Source organism: Rissa tridactyla, chromosome 15 (genome assembly GCF_028500815.1).
Source record: "Rissa tridactyla isolate bRisTri1 chromosome 15, bRisTri1.patW.cur.20221130, whole genome shotgun sequence".
NCBI lineage: Eukaryota > Metazoa > Chordata > Aves > Charadriiformes > Laridae > Rissa > Rissa tridactyla.
The window spans coordinates 10504510-10518705 of record NC_071480.1 but is presented as its reverse complement, the minus strand read 5'-3'; the positions used below and the strand labels follow the sequence as shown (position 1 = coordinate 10518705).

Genomic DNA, 14196 nt, shown 5'->3' with positions numbered 1-14196 from the left:
GCTGAATATTAGAGATCAGCAGAATAAGAAGAGAGATGTTCATAAGATCTTTACCCAAAATTGTCAATGTAGAGAAATGAGATACTTATCTTAGATGACTATCTAAGGATGAGATGACCTATGCAGCAATGAAGCAAATCTGGGAGAGTAGTGCTGACTTGGGCATCTACCTTTCAGACACTTAAGTACAAAAGAGAGAAATATTTTTTCTGTAGATTTCCACACAGAATAAAATATGCTACCTAAAGAAGTGCGTCATCAAAATGGGTCTCTCTCAAATTCTTTTTTTCAGATTCTTCTCTAGATTGTAAGATTCAGATTTAATTTCATTATCAAATACTTAGATCATGGTTCAGTGCTAGGTGTAAGAGAAAAATCTCAGAAAAAGAAAGAGCTGAGTGGTAAGCAGCTAGATTTATCATTCTTTATCCACCCCTCTGTTCAAGGCAAAAAATTGTCTATAAGGACATATACTGTCATTAGAGAGGGCACGTCTCCAGAAAATTTTAGAAAAGAGGCCAGCACATATTTCTCTTGCTATAAGGTAAAACTTAAAAATGACAGAAATTTTTACTGCAATGCAGCAATATTTCTTTTCATTCCAGTAGCTCCACACATCTGCTGTCTTGCTTATATAACACCTTACCATCCTGAAATCAGAGATCTTACTCTTATTCTGGTGTTTTGCCCCTGCCCTGAAGGGATGAAGTGCTCTGGCTAGAAATTAAAGGAATTTTAATTATAATTACAAAAAATTTTCATTAATGGTATGATTCTGATACATGCTATATGTTATCAACGCCCACTAAAGTCAATGATATGCATTTAACAGCTGTGTGTCACTGTACTGTGTACTCAAAAGTAAGATAAATACACCAGGGAAGTTCCACCTAGAGGAAAAAAAAAAGCTGCGCCCCTTCACTCTTTGAAACTTATTTGTGAATATAGAACTGTGAACCGATAGACTGGTTTTTCATATAAATTATTAGAAATTAGAAATGCAAAATATATTCATCAATTCTCCAAATACATATATATCAACACTCCAAAAAGCATTAATTTCATCACAATTTACACCCTTTTCAAATTCTTTTTCTACTGATTTTGGAACTTCCTCTATGCTGTTGTTTACGGAAATAAAGGCTAATTATGCTTAGAACCATCTGCAATTTGATCCAATCAGAAAACAAGCAAGATCATATTACTATTGTAACTGATCACAGCTAGGAAAATGTACTTATTTAACAGTAAATTCATAAAGAGCTTACTACAAAGGGAATTGGTTGAAGTAAACTGAATGACTACATTAGTTTCCATTTCCTTTAGTTAAGTTCATTTTAGGAGACACTGGCTAACAGTCTGAGAGCAGAACAAACAGGTGCGGCTGATGATATTACTTGTGGTGCTCACTTAGGACAGGAACGTAGGTATTTCTCTGTTCACATTTGTGGCACTGGGTACATATATGGTTTTCTCCTTTTTTGAAATCAGAATAGTCATTATCTTTTAATTAACTTTATGTATGTGCATAAAAGTTAAACGAGTTAGCATTTGTAGAGTGCTTCCCTAAGTGCTCAATACCGTTATTTGGCTTTAATTCCAGTTTCATGTGAAACTCAATAAATCTTGTACCACGTTTCAGGAGTTTCTTGTGTTACATAAAACAAAAAAAATCCCTGTTACATAATAAAAAAAAATGATGGCTAACCTCAGTATTACAGCTGAAAGTAACCCAAAGACGTGGCTGACAAAAGCATTTTCAAATATATATAGACACACTTTTAGAACAGATTTTACCTACCTGAATGATTATTGTAGAATTATTTTTAAAACTTTGATTGAGTTGTTATTTTTGGATTCAGTTATCAAGATTTAGACCTGCCCAGACGCCTTTGAAAATGCATCTTTAGATTTTTGCTTGCCAAATGAAATACCTAAAGTATTTGTGAAATTTTGGCCTTAAGTAAGCTGCTGAACAGAATCTAAGCACATGCTTAAGTTAATTCCTCATAAACGCTCTTGCCAGCTAATCTGTTGGCAAAAATGTTTCGCCAAAAGGAAAAAAATAAAAGCAAATTTCTATTTCTTCATTTCATTAGAAATCTGATTGAAAAAGCTGCACTGATTTAAACGAGAAACAGAGCACGAATTTTATAAGCTACTTCATCCAATCCAAACAATTATGAGACCAAATTGCAAATATCAGGTTTTCCAAATGAACAATTCAGACACAAGCAATGGGCTGAAATATGTTGGCAGGTCTCGTAACTTCAAAGAGCGCAAAAACATGGGAACTGTGATATGGCCTTTCTAATTGGGCACGTATGCATCCCTCATTCACCTAGCAGTGCGCATCTAACCATGCTATATCCATTCCAGTCAAAAAATATCCCGGTGAGACAGCAAAATATCTACCCCATTTTCGGCCACACCTGTCAATTGCCCTGTTTGGAAGTCTGCATTGAGCCCAGCTCTCCAAGGCCAGAAAAACATTCTACACACCTGAGCAACTTTTCCTCAACTATTTGCTTTCGCACAGAAAACAGAAATATATTTGAAGATTATATAGTTTTCTGCAAAAAGCTGATCGTATTCTATGTAAAAGACACTCTAGTATTGCAGCGTTATTTAGATGTCTGCAGCCCAGGGGTAAGAAATTCAAATAGTATCTTTAGACCCATGTGCTCAATTTTAGTCCAGCTGGTATCGTCACAAATACTAACAAAAGCCCTCTGATTTCTGCCTTCATTTACATTTACTAGATAACTTTCTTCGGCTCTGGAAAGACAAACCCATAGAATTCAAAGAGAAACTGAATCACATTCACAAGCGATCAGGTAAAGTTTAGGGGCAGTTTTTACATTGCTTTTTCCTTGACTCAGTCCTGTAGCCTCTCATCATTAGCTAGACAGCTGTGCTATGTGATTAATTTATTTAGGTGTTACTCTGATGCACAAATGTATATAGTGAAAAGGACTACAGTATTGCTTTGCAGTAAGTAATAACCATGTTCCAGTAAGTGATTCAGTGCTGGAGTGTTTAGAAACGCAATCTTATGTAGCTTAATTAAAATGAAGTGCCCCTTTCAAGATATTTGCTCTAGGTTTGACTGAAAAAGTCCACTATGTGCTACTGGAGTTGGAAAAAATGTTAAAGTAGTTTCTGCAAAGACTTGTTTTGATAAACATGAGTTCAAGAATAAAGCTATTTTGGGACATAGCTATGTCTGCAGCAAGACAACAATTTACTGAATGGAAAGTGTTGCACAGCGAGAGAGAATGGAAAGAAAACTCTTCACTAGCCAAAGCTGAAAGAAAACAAATTCTAACAAATGTTGTTCACTTGTCTGGAGACGTGATTTTAATCATTGACTTAGCTCTGTAGCACAGAAACTCCATGAGTAGAAAATACACCAGCTAGCAGCTTGACCTGCAATATTTCCACCCCTTCACTGATGCTTTCTTCACTATTTATTTCTAGGGAAAACAGTGAAAACAATGGGCAGAATGGATAGAATGGGATCTGAAGCCTTTTGAGTTCAGTGGGAGCCTCTTCACTGACTATTGTGGGCGCACAAAAAGCTATGTCACTCCCATGACAGCGTGGTGGGTTAACGCAAGTAAGTCTATATCCCATTAAACCACCATCCACATCACAACGTAAAATTGATTCTCCTAATTATGATTACTGATTGAGTAGGCACTCCCACCACCTGACAGGTCTGAACTGAAAAGGGAGAGAAGTGAGACTGTGAGTATCCAGCTCTGTGGACAGCAGAGGACTTGAGCCTCAGAAGCAGCACACTGCGCCTCAGTCTTGGGCTATGCTCATTTGCCATTTTTTTCTCATAAGTTAAGTGTGACAGAAGACCCCATATTTGAAGGAATATGTAAATATGAAGCATATATTTGGATAAACACTGGTCAGAAGATAGGCTAACAGAGTGGCATTCGTTCAGTCTGCCTGTCAGTCTGCTCTGGCATGGTCCCCAGCACTACTTTATCCTCCTGTCTTTCACTCGCTTAGTCACACACGAGCTTGCACTTGAAAAGAAAAAGGCAAGAAAAGATAGTAGCTAAAAAAATCATCTAAAGAATATTTTCCCACAGTTCATACTTAGAGGCCCAAATTCAAGTGATCCCTACAAACTGAAAGCATTCGGAAACCCACTGCTTCAAAAGCACAGCTGTTGGCTACTATAGAAAGGCTGGTCTCCAGCTATCAAGCCCTGTTGGAGTTTCAGGCTTCTCCTTCTGTAAAACAAAATCTCTTGGCTCTGGCAGGGCAGAGAGGAAGGAGCCGTGATCCCCTGCTGCCCTCAGGTCAGTGTTTCTTCACAGGAGAGAGACAACAGTCTCTTGACTTTCCAGTGCACTAGAGCTGCATTTCAGCTTAGCTCTTCCATGGGGCCTCTGACTTCGAGAAAGGAATGATCCAAGGGGATAGCATCATTGAATTGATTTTAAAATTATTTTTAATTCTTGCATTAATTCATGTAATTTGTCTCATACATAACAAAGGTTTGTGAGTGTTAAAGGATCCTAGAGCATGCTTTTTCTTCTTACAAAATGTAATATTTTTATTATCTGCCCCAACCATATTCGAAGTTTAGTCCTGCACTGCCCTAAGCATCAGGTTCCAAGAGGTGTCTCTCAGTGCATTCACAGACACTGCCATAAGTCATTGCTCTTCAGAAGTAGACAAGAACTCTTTTCCTCAAAATAATTCAGAGGAGTTGAAGGATGTGTCTGTTCTTCCTACTTATGAAAAAGGGGAATTTACTTTGTTTTGGCAATATCAACAGCAGGTTCATCTTCCTCCAGCAAATACAAAAGATTTTGTTGGGCACTGAACTTACAGTGTGCTGTTATTTCAGGGACACAGCCTGTTCTTCAAAATGTATGTGCTGGAGGTTGTGTAACTTCACCAGCCCTGGTATAAATAGGAGCACTTGTGAGTGTTAAGTGCTCATATGCTTTCCTGCACTGGCACCAGAGTGCTCGGCTGCGTTCTGCGACTAGGGTAGGGTACCCAGGCCAGACTGCTTCATGTGTGGTCTCCTGTTTCCACAGCCTTATCTAGTGACCATCACCAGAGTCTGAAAAACTTTGCATTTACCTGTCACAGCATATAAGTTCCACTTGCTCTGTTGTTTGGGAAAACAGGAACTTCTGTTAAAGTTATCTTCAGTTTTCTCAAAATACTTTTTCTTCTTTTCTTGTAAGAGAAACATTTGTGTGCATATATTTAATCCACATTTTGTCACATTAATGCCAAGTTAAGACCTTACTCCTAAAATAAAGCATCATCACTCAAGAAAGGTAGATTTTCTCTAGCCTTCAAGAAGGTCACACTTTATTTCAACACCGGATCATAAATGGTAAGGCTGGGAAGAACATATAGCATTGGTCTGGGAACAGACAAAGTGAGATGATGAAAATTGTACAGATTAAAAGCAAACCAATTATAGAGATTAATAGGACAGTACATTAGCAATTTGATAAATATCAAGTAATTACCATTGAGGTCTTACGGAGACTGAGCCGGTCAGATCGAGCTCTGAAATACGCTTCGTCAAAGGATGTATGACTCCCCTTAAGCTTCTCTGACAGGTTCCGATATAACCGCTTTGCAGCATTTGGAGAGGATGGCATGCTGTTCTTTTTAGTCTGGAGGAGACTTAAGTTATGCATTTGCTGTGTCATTTTCAGCTAGGAGTTTCTAGAAGAAAAACAACAGCTGTTGAACAAGGTTTTGCTACACTAACAGCATTGATCAGAACTGTATCATTGAAATGCCAGATTTCTATGGCAAAAATCACTTTCACACAGACAGTTTTTGCACACTCAGAAGCACGTTTTTGGGCTTTTTCAAAGGCAAATTGCTCTTTATGGAATTAGTCCCATGGATATCTATGGGGAGGGAGAATTAAGGATGGAAAAATAAACCAGACCACTTCAGAACCATTTGCTAATTTGTATAAGAAGGGGTTTCATTTAATGAAGGAAATGGCCTTTTGACAAAGTGAATTCTAGTAATACAGGTATCAGAAAAAATGACACACAAATGTAAGTGTCACTATACAATCTGGATAACATCATCTGCTTTTTGTCAGTACAATGGTTTCTCAAAATAGAACTGAAGCAATTGAGAGGAAAAAATCTAACTGATTACAGAACACAATTCAAGACTGAATTTAATTGGTCAAGTGACTTAAGGTTGATACAAGCACAACAGTGGCAAGACAGGTGCTTTATTTCCCGCATTATTGTCTGTTAGCAAACTGTGTGCTCCAAAAGCATGTGACATTTTCAGTTGGGTGGGTGGATTGTCTTTCTCTAGAGACCCAAAGCAGCATTTCTCACTCAGGAAGTATGGCGGGATTCAAGATACTTCTCCATCTCTGAACCCATCACAAGCTACTACAGAAATAATGCTTGAACTTACCTGTAATTTGCATCACATGCTGACATGTTATCATCCAAGTGAAAGCCCATCGCTACAGATAATGTTCTTTTGTTAGAGTTTTGAGGAGCATTTGGCAGGGAGGGAACCTGGTCTGTGACCAAGACTCCTAAGGCACTAAGTTTTAGCAAATAACAGCCGAAACACAGAAAACCTGTTTAGGCTCTGTTATAGGCATAATAAGGCATATGTGCATTTTTAGTTTAAACTACCTATGGCCAACTAGTGTCCAGGTTATTGCAAACGAAGACCTTATACTCTATGCTTTACAGTTAAAATAATGTGTGATTCTAACTGTTGCTGTTTAGTTTCATACGGAGTAGTTTCTTCCCTCAGATAGTGGGCAGGCACTGGTTTTGTCTATATGTTGTATAACTTTATCCTGCTCTGTGTTTGCCCTGTCCATTTAGACTACAAACTCTTCCAGGAGGGACTGCCTCCTCTCCCTAAGAGTGCCTAGTCTAATAAGATTTCCATATTATCTCATAATTAATATTTTTTATGCTCTAGGATTACAGTAATTTTTCCATATTAGGAAAAATTGAATTAACATTTAACTCTCTGGAAATACTTCTTGTGGGAATAGTTTTGCTTTTCTGAAGGGAAACTAAGAATCAGATTTGACTCAACTGCAACAGGAAACCACCCCCAGCGATCTTTGTAAGTGAAAAGGTGACAAAAATGCACAATTTCTTCACATTTCCTTTTTTTCCTCCCAACAGTGCATACACATTTATAAGATAGAATGTCTCTCTAGAAGACCTCGCAGTTGTAATAGTAATTCTGGCTCCACTTTCAGACTATCTTTCAGACTATCTTTTCCTGGAAATAAGCTTTAGACTCTTTGTACTATGATACAAATCCCGTAACTTTCTGTACTTGTGGTCTCTGGCTGCATCTAAGCAAATCCGACTGCAGGAGCAGGCCAATAACTATTTACAATCATAGAAGCATTATTTACGAAACACTTGCCCTGCTATTGAGGCTGCTTATTGTCATGAATTGGTACCTAAGATTAAAAGGACCATCCAGATCTGATACACTGTCTACATCTTCCTTGCTCATTTTTAAGTTATGGTGAAGCAGACACCCTGAGTACAAAAGTATCTGGTTATGAGTAATCTCACATATTCTCCAAGCTCATGGGGTATTGAAGAGAGACCAAGACTCTGAATGAAGAGAGACCGAGTCAACGTAATTGTCATATGTGATGAGAAGACTTTGTTAAATGAGAACAACAGTGTGTGCAATCAGAAGAAGGGAATTATGTGAGCTGCATCCCTGAAACTAATGTGCAAGAGAGGATATGATAAGAGATGAGCTCTCTGGGACTCAGGGAGTAAAAATACTACAATGATTTTGGACTGCTTTTCTCTGAGCTTATGGAATAAAGGTAAAGTGAGGCTCACACAAGCAATTCATCATGCCTTTTAATTATTACATGCATTTCAGCAGTGCCTACAAGGACTAACGAAAATCACTGTTTCTTCAAATGAAGCATTTTGTTCTCTGCCCCCCAAATGGCAAGCTTGCATAGAATAGATAGAAAGGCTGAGTGGAAACCAAGGAACATAGCAAAATTATGTTTAATCAAAGTCTCTGTCATGAGAAGAAGTTTATTAATGTCAGACTAGAGTATAACACTGAAATTATGACCACCACTGCCAACTCACAAATGTTCCAAACATGCCAGAATTATTTGGAACCATGTGCTGGAATCAGTGTAGGTTAGGCTTTACTGTATGGAAGCTGTTAGTAAGTGTTGAGTTTTAATATTGGACAAACTTAGAAGACAGCTTTTGTTTTACAGATGCATAGGTGGAACCATTTGGGAGTATAAACATGAAATAAAATTCTTTAAGATGGTCAAAAGATTTCATTCACATCTGTCTGTCTAGCATAGCTTCAATAGTTCAGTTTATTTTCAGCTATTTATTAAAAGTAAACTTAAGAAATAGCCATGGTATGGGTTCCTGTTCATATTAAGCATAGTTTGACTCCAGCTATTACAAGTCTTAGGGGTTGCGGGAGTCCTTCCCACCTTGATCTGGTCAATGAAACAAGATTTATACATTCAGAAGAAACAATAGTGTGTTACTAAGTGCCTAAACAATGGCTTCTGAGGACAGTAACAACGGGGCGTCCATATTATGCGTGGAAGCTTTTTTAGTACACCAGCAGAGCAGATCCCCGAGACTAATATTAATGTAAGAAGAGGACAGAATCTTTTATAATCTCATGAAAGTTTCTCTTAAGTCAAGAGCAAGTGAGTCTATAGAGAAGGTAAGTAAACACTGTAAAAATTGCGGCTATTCAACAATAAAAGAGATGACATCTTTTCTATCCACACAGAATCACAAATGCATCACAAATGACTTGAAATATATAAACATTTCCTGTATACTAACCATCGATATCCTGAAATAGTGCATGGAATAAATGCAGAACAATAAAGCAATAGCTGAAATAATATAGTGTAAATGAACTGCATTTTTTACCAGTGTGCTGAAACAGTAAGATGCAAAATGCTATCAAAGATTATCATCCTTAACATGTTTTCTAGTCACATAAAAGGTATGAAATGAAAAAAGGTAAAGATAAAGGTAAGCTGCATATTCCAGAAAACTTTGTGGAAGTGTGATCTTATTAGGCCGTAGAAATGACTCCTAGGAGAGCAATGAGATTGGGCAAAACCATGGGTAAAATGTATAATAAGTAAGAAAAACAAAGACAGCTCAATTCACATGATTGAAAACTTGTTGGGTTTTATTGGATGCTGGTATTTTATTTTTTCAGACATGAACTATTTTGTAAGAGCAGTTTTAGGCTCCTTTTTTAAGACATTCAATCGTGGTTTTTTTACAACCATGTCCTCACCTCACCAGTCAGGTGAAACCCTGAAATGTGCATTGTCTTGATTGAAATACCAAGTCCCCCAACTTAAATGCACTTAACCTGAGGATATCTCATTGTCACAACTAAAATTGTTAGTGTATCAAAGTCTAACAGTTTAGAAACAGGTGATGTCCAGAACTGACCCGTTTGAGATTTTTACCTGTGGAAGCCTCTGTACACACCTAGCACAGGTCAGAATGAAATAAGGACATCTAAATATGGTTCAGAGTAACCCTCTGTGATCTGACTAACTGACATTCTCACAGCAAGTCACGAACTACAACAAGCAGCATGTTAAAGGTTTCTCATTAAGACGCAGAACTAGACAGAATAACAACAGCAGCTTTCCCTATAACTAGTCATAATTAACAGTAGTTTGCAGTTCCGAGAATTAAAAAACACAAAGTGAAAGTCTTATGACAGTAGTTCCAATAACAAATAACCTGAATCTCTGGGGAAACAGTTACTGCACTGCCCTGGAAATAACCACCAGACCAGGCTTGTTTGTGTGACTGTCACCCTGCTATAGCATGTACCAAACCAGCGATCGAAGTCTTCCAACACACATTTCATGTTGCACATACTGTAGCTTAATCTTTGTGACCGAATTTCTAGTTGCACTTCTAATTGCTGAAGTAACTGTTTTATTCCCCAACAGCACAGTGCTTTAAAATTCAAATTCGAATGAATCTAAGTTAGTCACCCTTATAAACGCTTTTTTTTTTGATTGTCAAATACTGACCTAATATTCATGTCCTTTAAAAAATGTATTGCAGATGGAGAGAAAAAAATCTAAATTATAGATCAGTCTGTTGTATGTGGCACATACATGCTGCACTGTACAGACAGGTGCGCTAGCAGGACACAGCATAGCTGTAAAAACATTAATTTCGGATTTTAGGAAAACACAACAGTCAAGAAACCACTCAACACTATACTTGTTCTTAAATCTTTATGAAACAATTGTATACTTTAAACTAATAATTAAGAATATATGCATTAAAGAGTTAAATTAGACTTACCAGCTTAGGCTATCCAAGGCAAAACGTGAACAAGTTGCTGGCAATTGTCCGCTGCCTTCATTCAAGGAATCACATTGGCTTTGCTGTCTCTGCTGGTTCAGCCTCTGGGCAGAACGAGTTAACCTCTTCCTTATACTGCATGAATGATCAGATATGAAAAAGCTTATTACTAGCAATTACTGAAGTCCAAGATGACTGATAAGATCTCAGAGCAAAACAGTATTTAAAGCGAATAGTGTTGTATCACAGGTGAAATATTTGGTGCCCTAACTCTATAGTAGTTCCCGGAGCAGCTATAGGAATGACTAATATATAAAGCTCTTGCCTTCGTAGTCAAAGATGCCATGACTTCTGTATGCTTTTAGCTTGTTGTATCCCTTAAAATTGATCAGCAGCACAGCATGCAAGTAGAAAAAATAATTACTGCCAGAGTAAACAAAACTGCAATTGTAATTAATTTGCCATGAAGTATGAGCAAAAAGACATTCATGCAGCCATCTTAAAGCAGTTAGTTAGTTTTATATTAAACCAATAAAAAGGGAGGGGGGGAAGAATCACAGTCCTACACTCAGCCCAGTAATGCATGTTGCGTGTGATGTATTGTTTCTTCTTTCTTCAAGCAAGCTATCACTACAGCTGTCTGCAATCATAGCAACAAAAGCAGCAACCATATCCATAGCTATGGGACATCTGCAAGATCATTTGAAAGCTCCCAGCCTGAACAGGTTACACTTAAAAAAAGATTATCAAATGAATAAGAAAAACATATTTTATTGATGCCTATGTTTCAGCTAAAACAGATCCTGTAATGTCTGCATTGAGAGCTTCTGAAATAGTAGAACGGTGATATTTGAAAATATAATTATTTTTTTTCTATAGGGCAAAAACCACAAATGCTGGATCCCACAGAAACCCACAAAGATGATATAAAGTCAGAATATAGAATAACCATGCACAACCTTAGACTTTTAAAAATAGTGTAGGCAATAGACAACAATCTACAAAAATCCTTATCTTTCCTGGACAGTCCACTGGGTTAAATTTACATAACCAGAACGCTCCTGTATAATATCTGGTATGGAAAAAAATTTAAAATACACTAATTCCTGGGTCCATCATAGCCAATGATCGTTAACATCTACAGAAAAGGTAGTTTTTACTGTTTATAAAGGGATACCAGCACCACTGATACGATCTGCTGAAAAAAATTCACTGGCTTTATTCAGACATGATGCTTGATTTTTTGAAAATGTTGGAAACCTCCCAAAAGCTGGTGCCCAGTCTGATTCTGCCACCCTTCAAAACCCAGTTAAGGGTGCTGGACCTCATACCAAATACTGTCCTTCTGCCAAAGTAGCTGAAGTTAAATCTCATCCTGGGCCTGACATTTGATTGTCATGGGACTTGAACTTATTCTATACTTTTTAAATCAATCTGGATACAGACCAAACCATTTCTTGAGAGATTTTCTATATGCACATATACATGCATATATATATATGTATGTGTTGTGTATGTAAACATGCCTATCTACATATTTCAAAGACAAAACAAGAACATCAAACGCAACTACTTGTATGTTTTGCTGCAGCAGAGAATGACAAAGTGCTATGACAGTACGCTACGCACAACATTCCTCCTATACCATGAAAATCACAGGCTGTATGTGTATAGGATTCCCTCTTTTGTTCTGCTGCTTCTGAGGCTCATTAGTTGGAAGGCTGCAGGACAGCTGGCTGAGGTCACTGCTCCATGCCAACAGCAGGAAGATTGCAAATCTTTCAAAAACCATGGAATACCTCTCTAACACTGGGATGCTATCTGCAAAAAAAAGCATGCTGAAAATCTGAAATGTCTAAATTAGTTAAACGCAAGCATAAAAATTCCATTTTCAGTGCGGTGCTGAATAGGGATGATTCTTCTGAGTCAAAATCCCTGATTAAGTTTTTTTTTACTGTATAGATCCCATCTGTGGAACTCACTTGAGCGGGAATTCTCAATTTCCAGCTATTTTCAGGGGAAAAAGCTAAAGCAAGTTTACTGAAACGAATCTACTCTTGAACATTTTCTAGCAATTTCTCATGGCGGATCAATACCCCCCCTTCTCTCCTTTGCTTTCTCCCTTCAGCTTGGTGGAAAGTGGACCTTTTGCTGTTGCTATTTCAACTTCCGTAATGCTTAGTACTTCTCTATTGCTACCCAAACATTATTTAGTGGAATAGTAAAAGACAAGATGTTTTCTTGCCCAAGCTGGTTCTATGAAAGACAATTAGTTTGTTTATATAAAGTAAACAAATTTCTAATCTTCCTCTTGTATGAATTTAAGTTCATTATTAAGCTGTTCAAAAGCCAGAAGACATAAACCAACACTCAGTACAATAAGTAATCATAAATTTACCGAATAATAAAACCATGAAATTAATTACTAAAAATTATGAATGAATGTGTGTAAATAAGTGCGAGAGCCACCTACCTATAGTTCTGGAAATGGAAAAGACTTAAAAGACCTACAGAAAACAAAAACTTGGGTTTATGATAAAACAAATGCAAGCAGGCCCATTAGTCTGATCTTATACAAACCCCTGCACATTCTTAGCCTTTGATGATTCCATTAGATGGCTCAAAGATGTCAGCCATTTATTATTTCACTTGCCTATATTTCATACCTATTAGTTGAACAGAATGTTTTGTTTGCTGTACTTCTACTACTTAGCCTATTGCAACAGATTTTCATTCCATGTTTGATCACTCTAAAAGTTTACCTACCTGCAGTACATATCATGAGCTGATTCCACAAGCTGCCACTATTACTACTATTGCTAAAGCTGCACACTTTTATCAATATGTATGTTTAGTAGTACATTTCTTTTAAAGAGGCTACCCAAGTTGGTAACTGACGGCTGCCAAAATGTTTACCCTGTATTGTTCTCAGCTTTATACATCACAGATATTTTTAGCAGCCAGGAAGCACATTGGATTGGCCTTTAATTCCATTTAGCAAATTCTGTTTGTTTGTTTGTTTGTTTGTTTGTTTTTCTTCTGGACACGGATAACATTTCTGGGATGAGGGAGGCTGCGAAGCTCACGCGGCTGTTCTGTGTTAAGTCTCAGGGTAACCGGGAGAGTCATTTTCATGTCGTCAATCAATAGGTGGCAGTGTTCACCCAGTTCTTCAAAACCCTGCTATGGTCCATGGAGCAGCAGCCACACACACGTACTACACTGTCCCAAGTACCCAATGTCCAACGCTTAATTGCAGATGGTATTTTCCTCCATATACAGAAACGAACATTCCTACGTTTTATATTGCCTTGTGTACAGCGCTATGTGTACACTGAGTTTGTGAAAAAACACTCCATGGACCTGTAGTCTGGAAACCAGGTGGGAAGTTTGGAGCAAAGAAACTCACTCAAACATTTGGAACGTGGAAACTTCACATGAAACCTGACTTCCTAACCAGTCAATGGCAAAGCTGTCATCAGAATTAGAGACAAAACTGTATCTTAGATTGTCCATATTCCCCCTAAAAGAGCAAATACTGCTCAAACATCAGATGTGATGTCCTGTACACTGTTGCAGCTGGAGTTGGGCAATGTAGCCAGGCAGATCAGATACCTGGGAATGGGGTCTCCAGCATCCCTTCCAAAGTAGGATGGGTGGACCAACTCTGCCTGGCATCTGTACGCCCTCTCATTTTGGAAATCCATGACTAGAAAGGTGGTTAAACTCACTCTGCTCCTTGAAACAAGATATTGTTTTGTTTTTTTTTTTCATACAGCCAAAGGCATACAGTGGGAAAGGTAAAAAAACAAAA

At 37.7% G+C, this 14196-nt stretch overlaps 1 protein-coding gene across 1 annotated transcript in view; it reads right to left on the bottom strand.

Moving 5' to 3' along the window:
- Positions 1-14196, bottom strand: part of ANKFN1 (ankyrin repeat and fibronectin type III domain containing 1) — a 126787-nt gene that overhangs the window by 55967 nt on the left and 56624 nt on the right. The window contains exons 2-3 of the mRNA XM_054221745.1: positions 10383-10517; positions 5520-5721 (exon numbers count right to left, since the gene is read on the bottom strand). Coding sequence (XP_054077720.1) covers positions 5520-5705 — 186 coding nt within the window. The 5' untranslated portion in view covers positions 5706-5721; positions 10383-10517. The remainder of the gene's footprint in view (positions 1-5519; positions 5722-10382; positions 10518-14196) is intronic.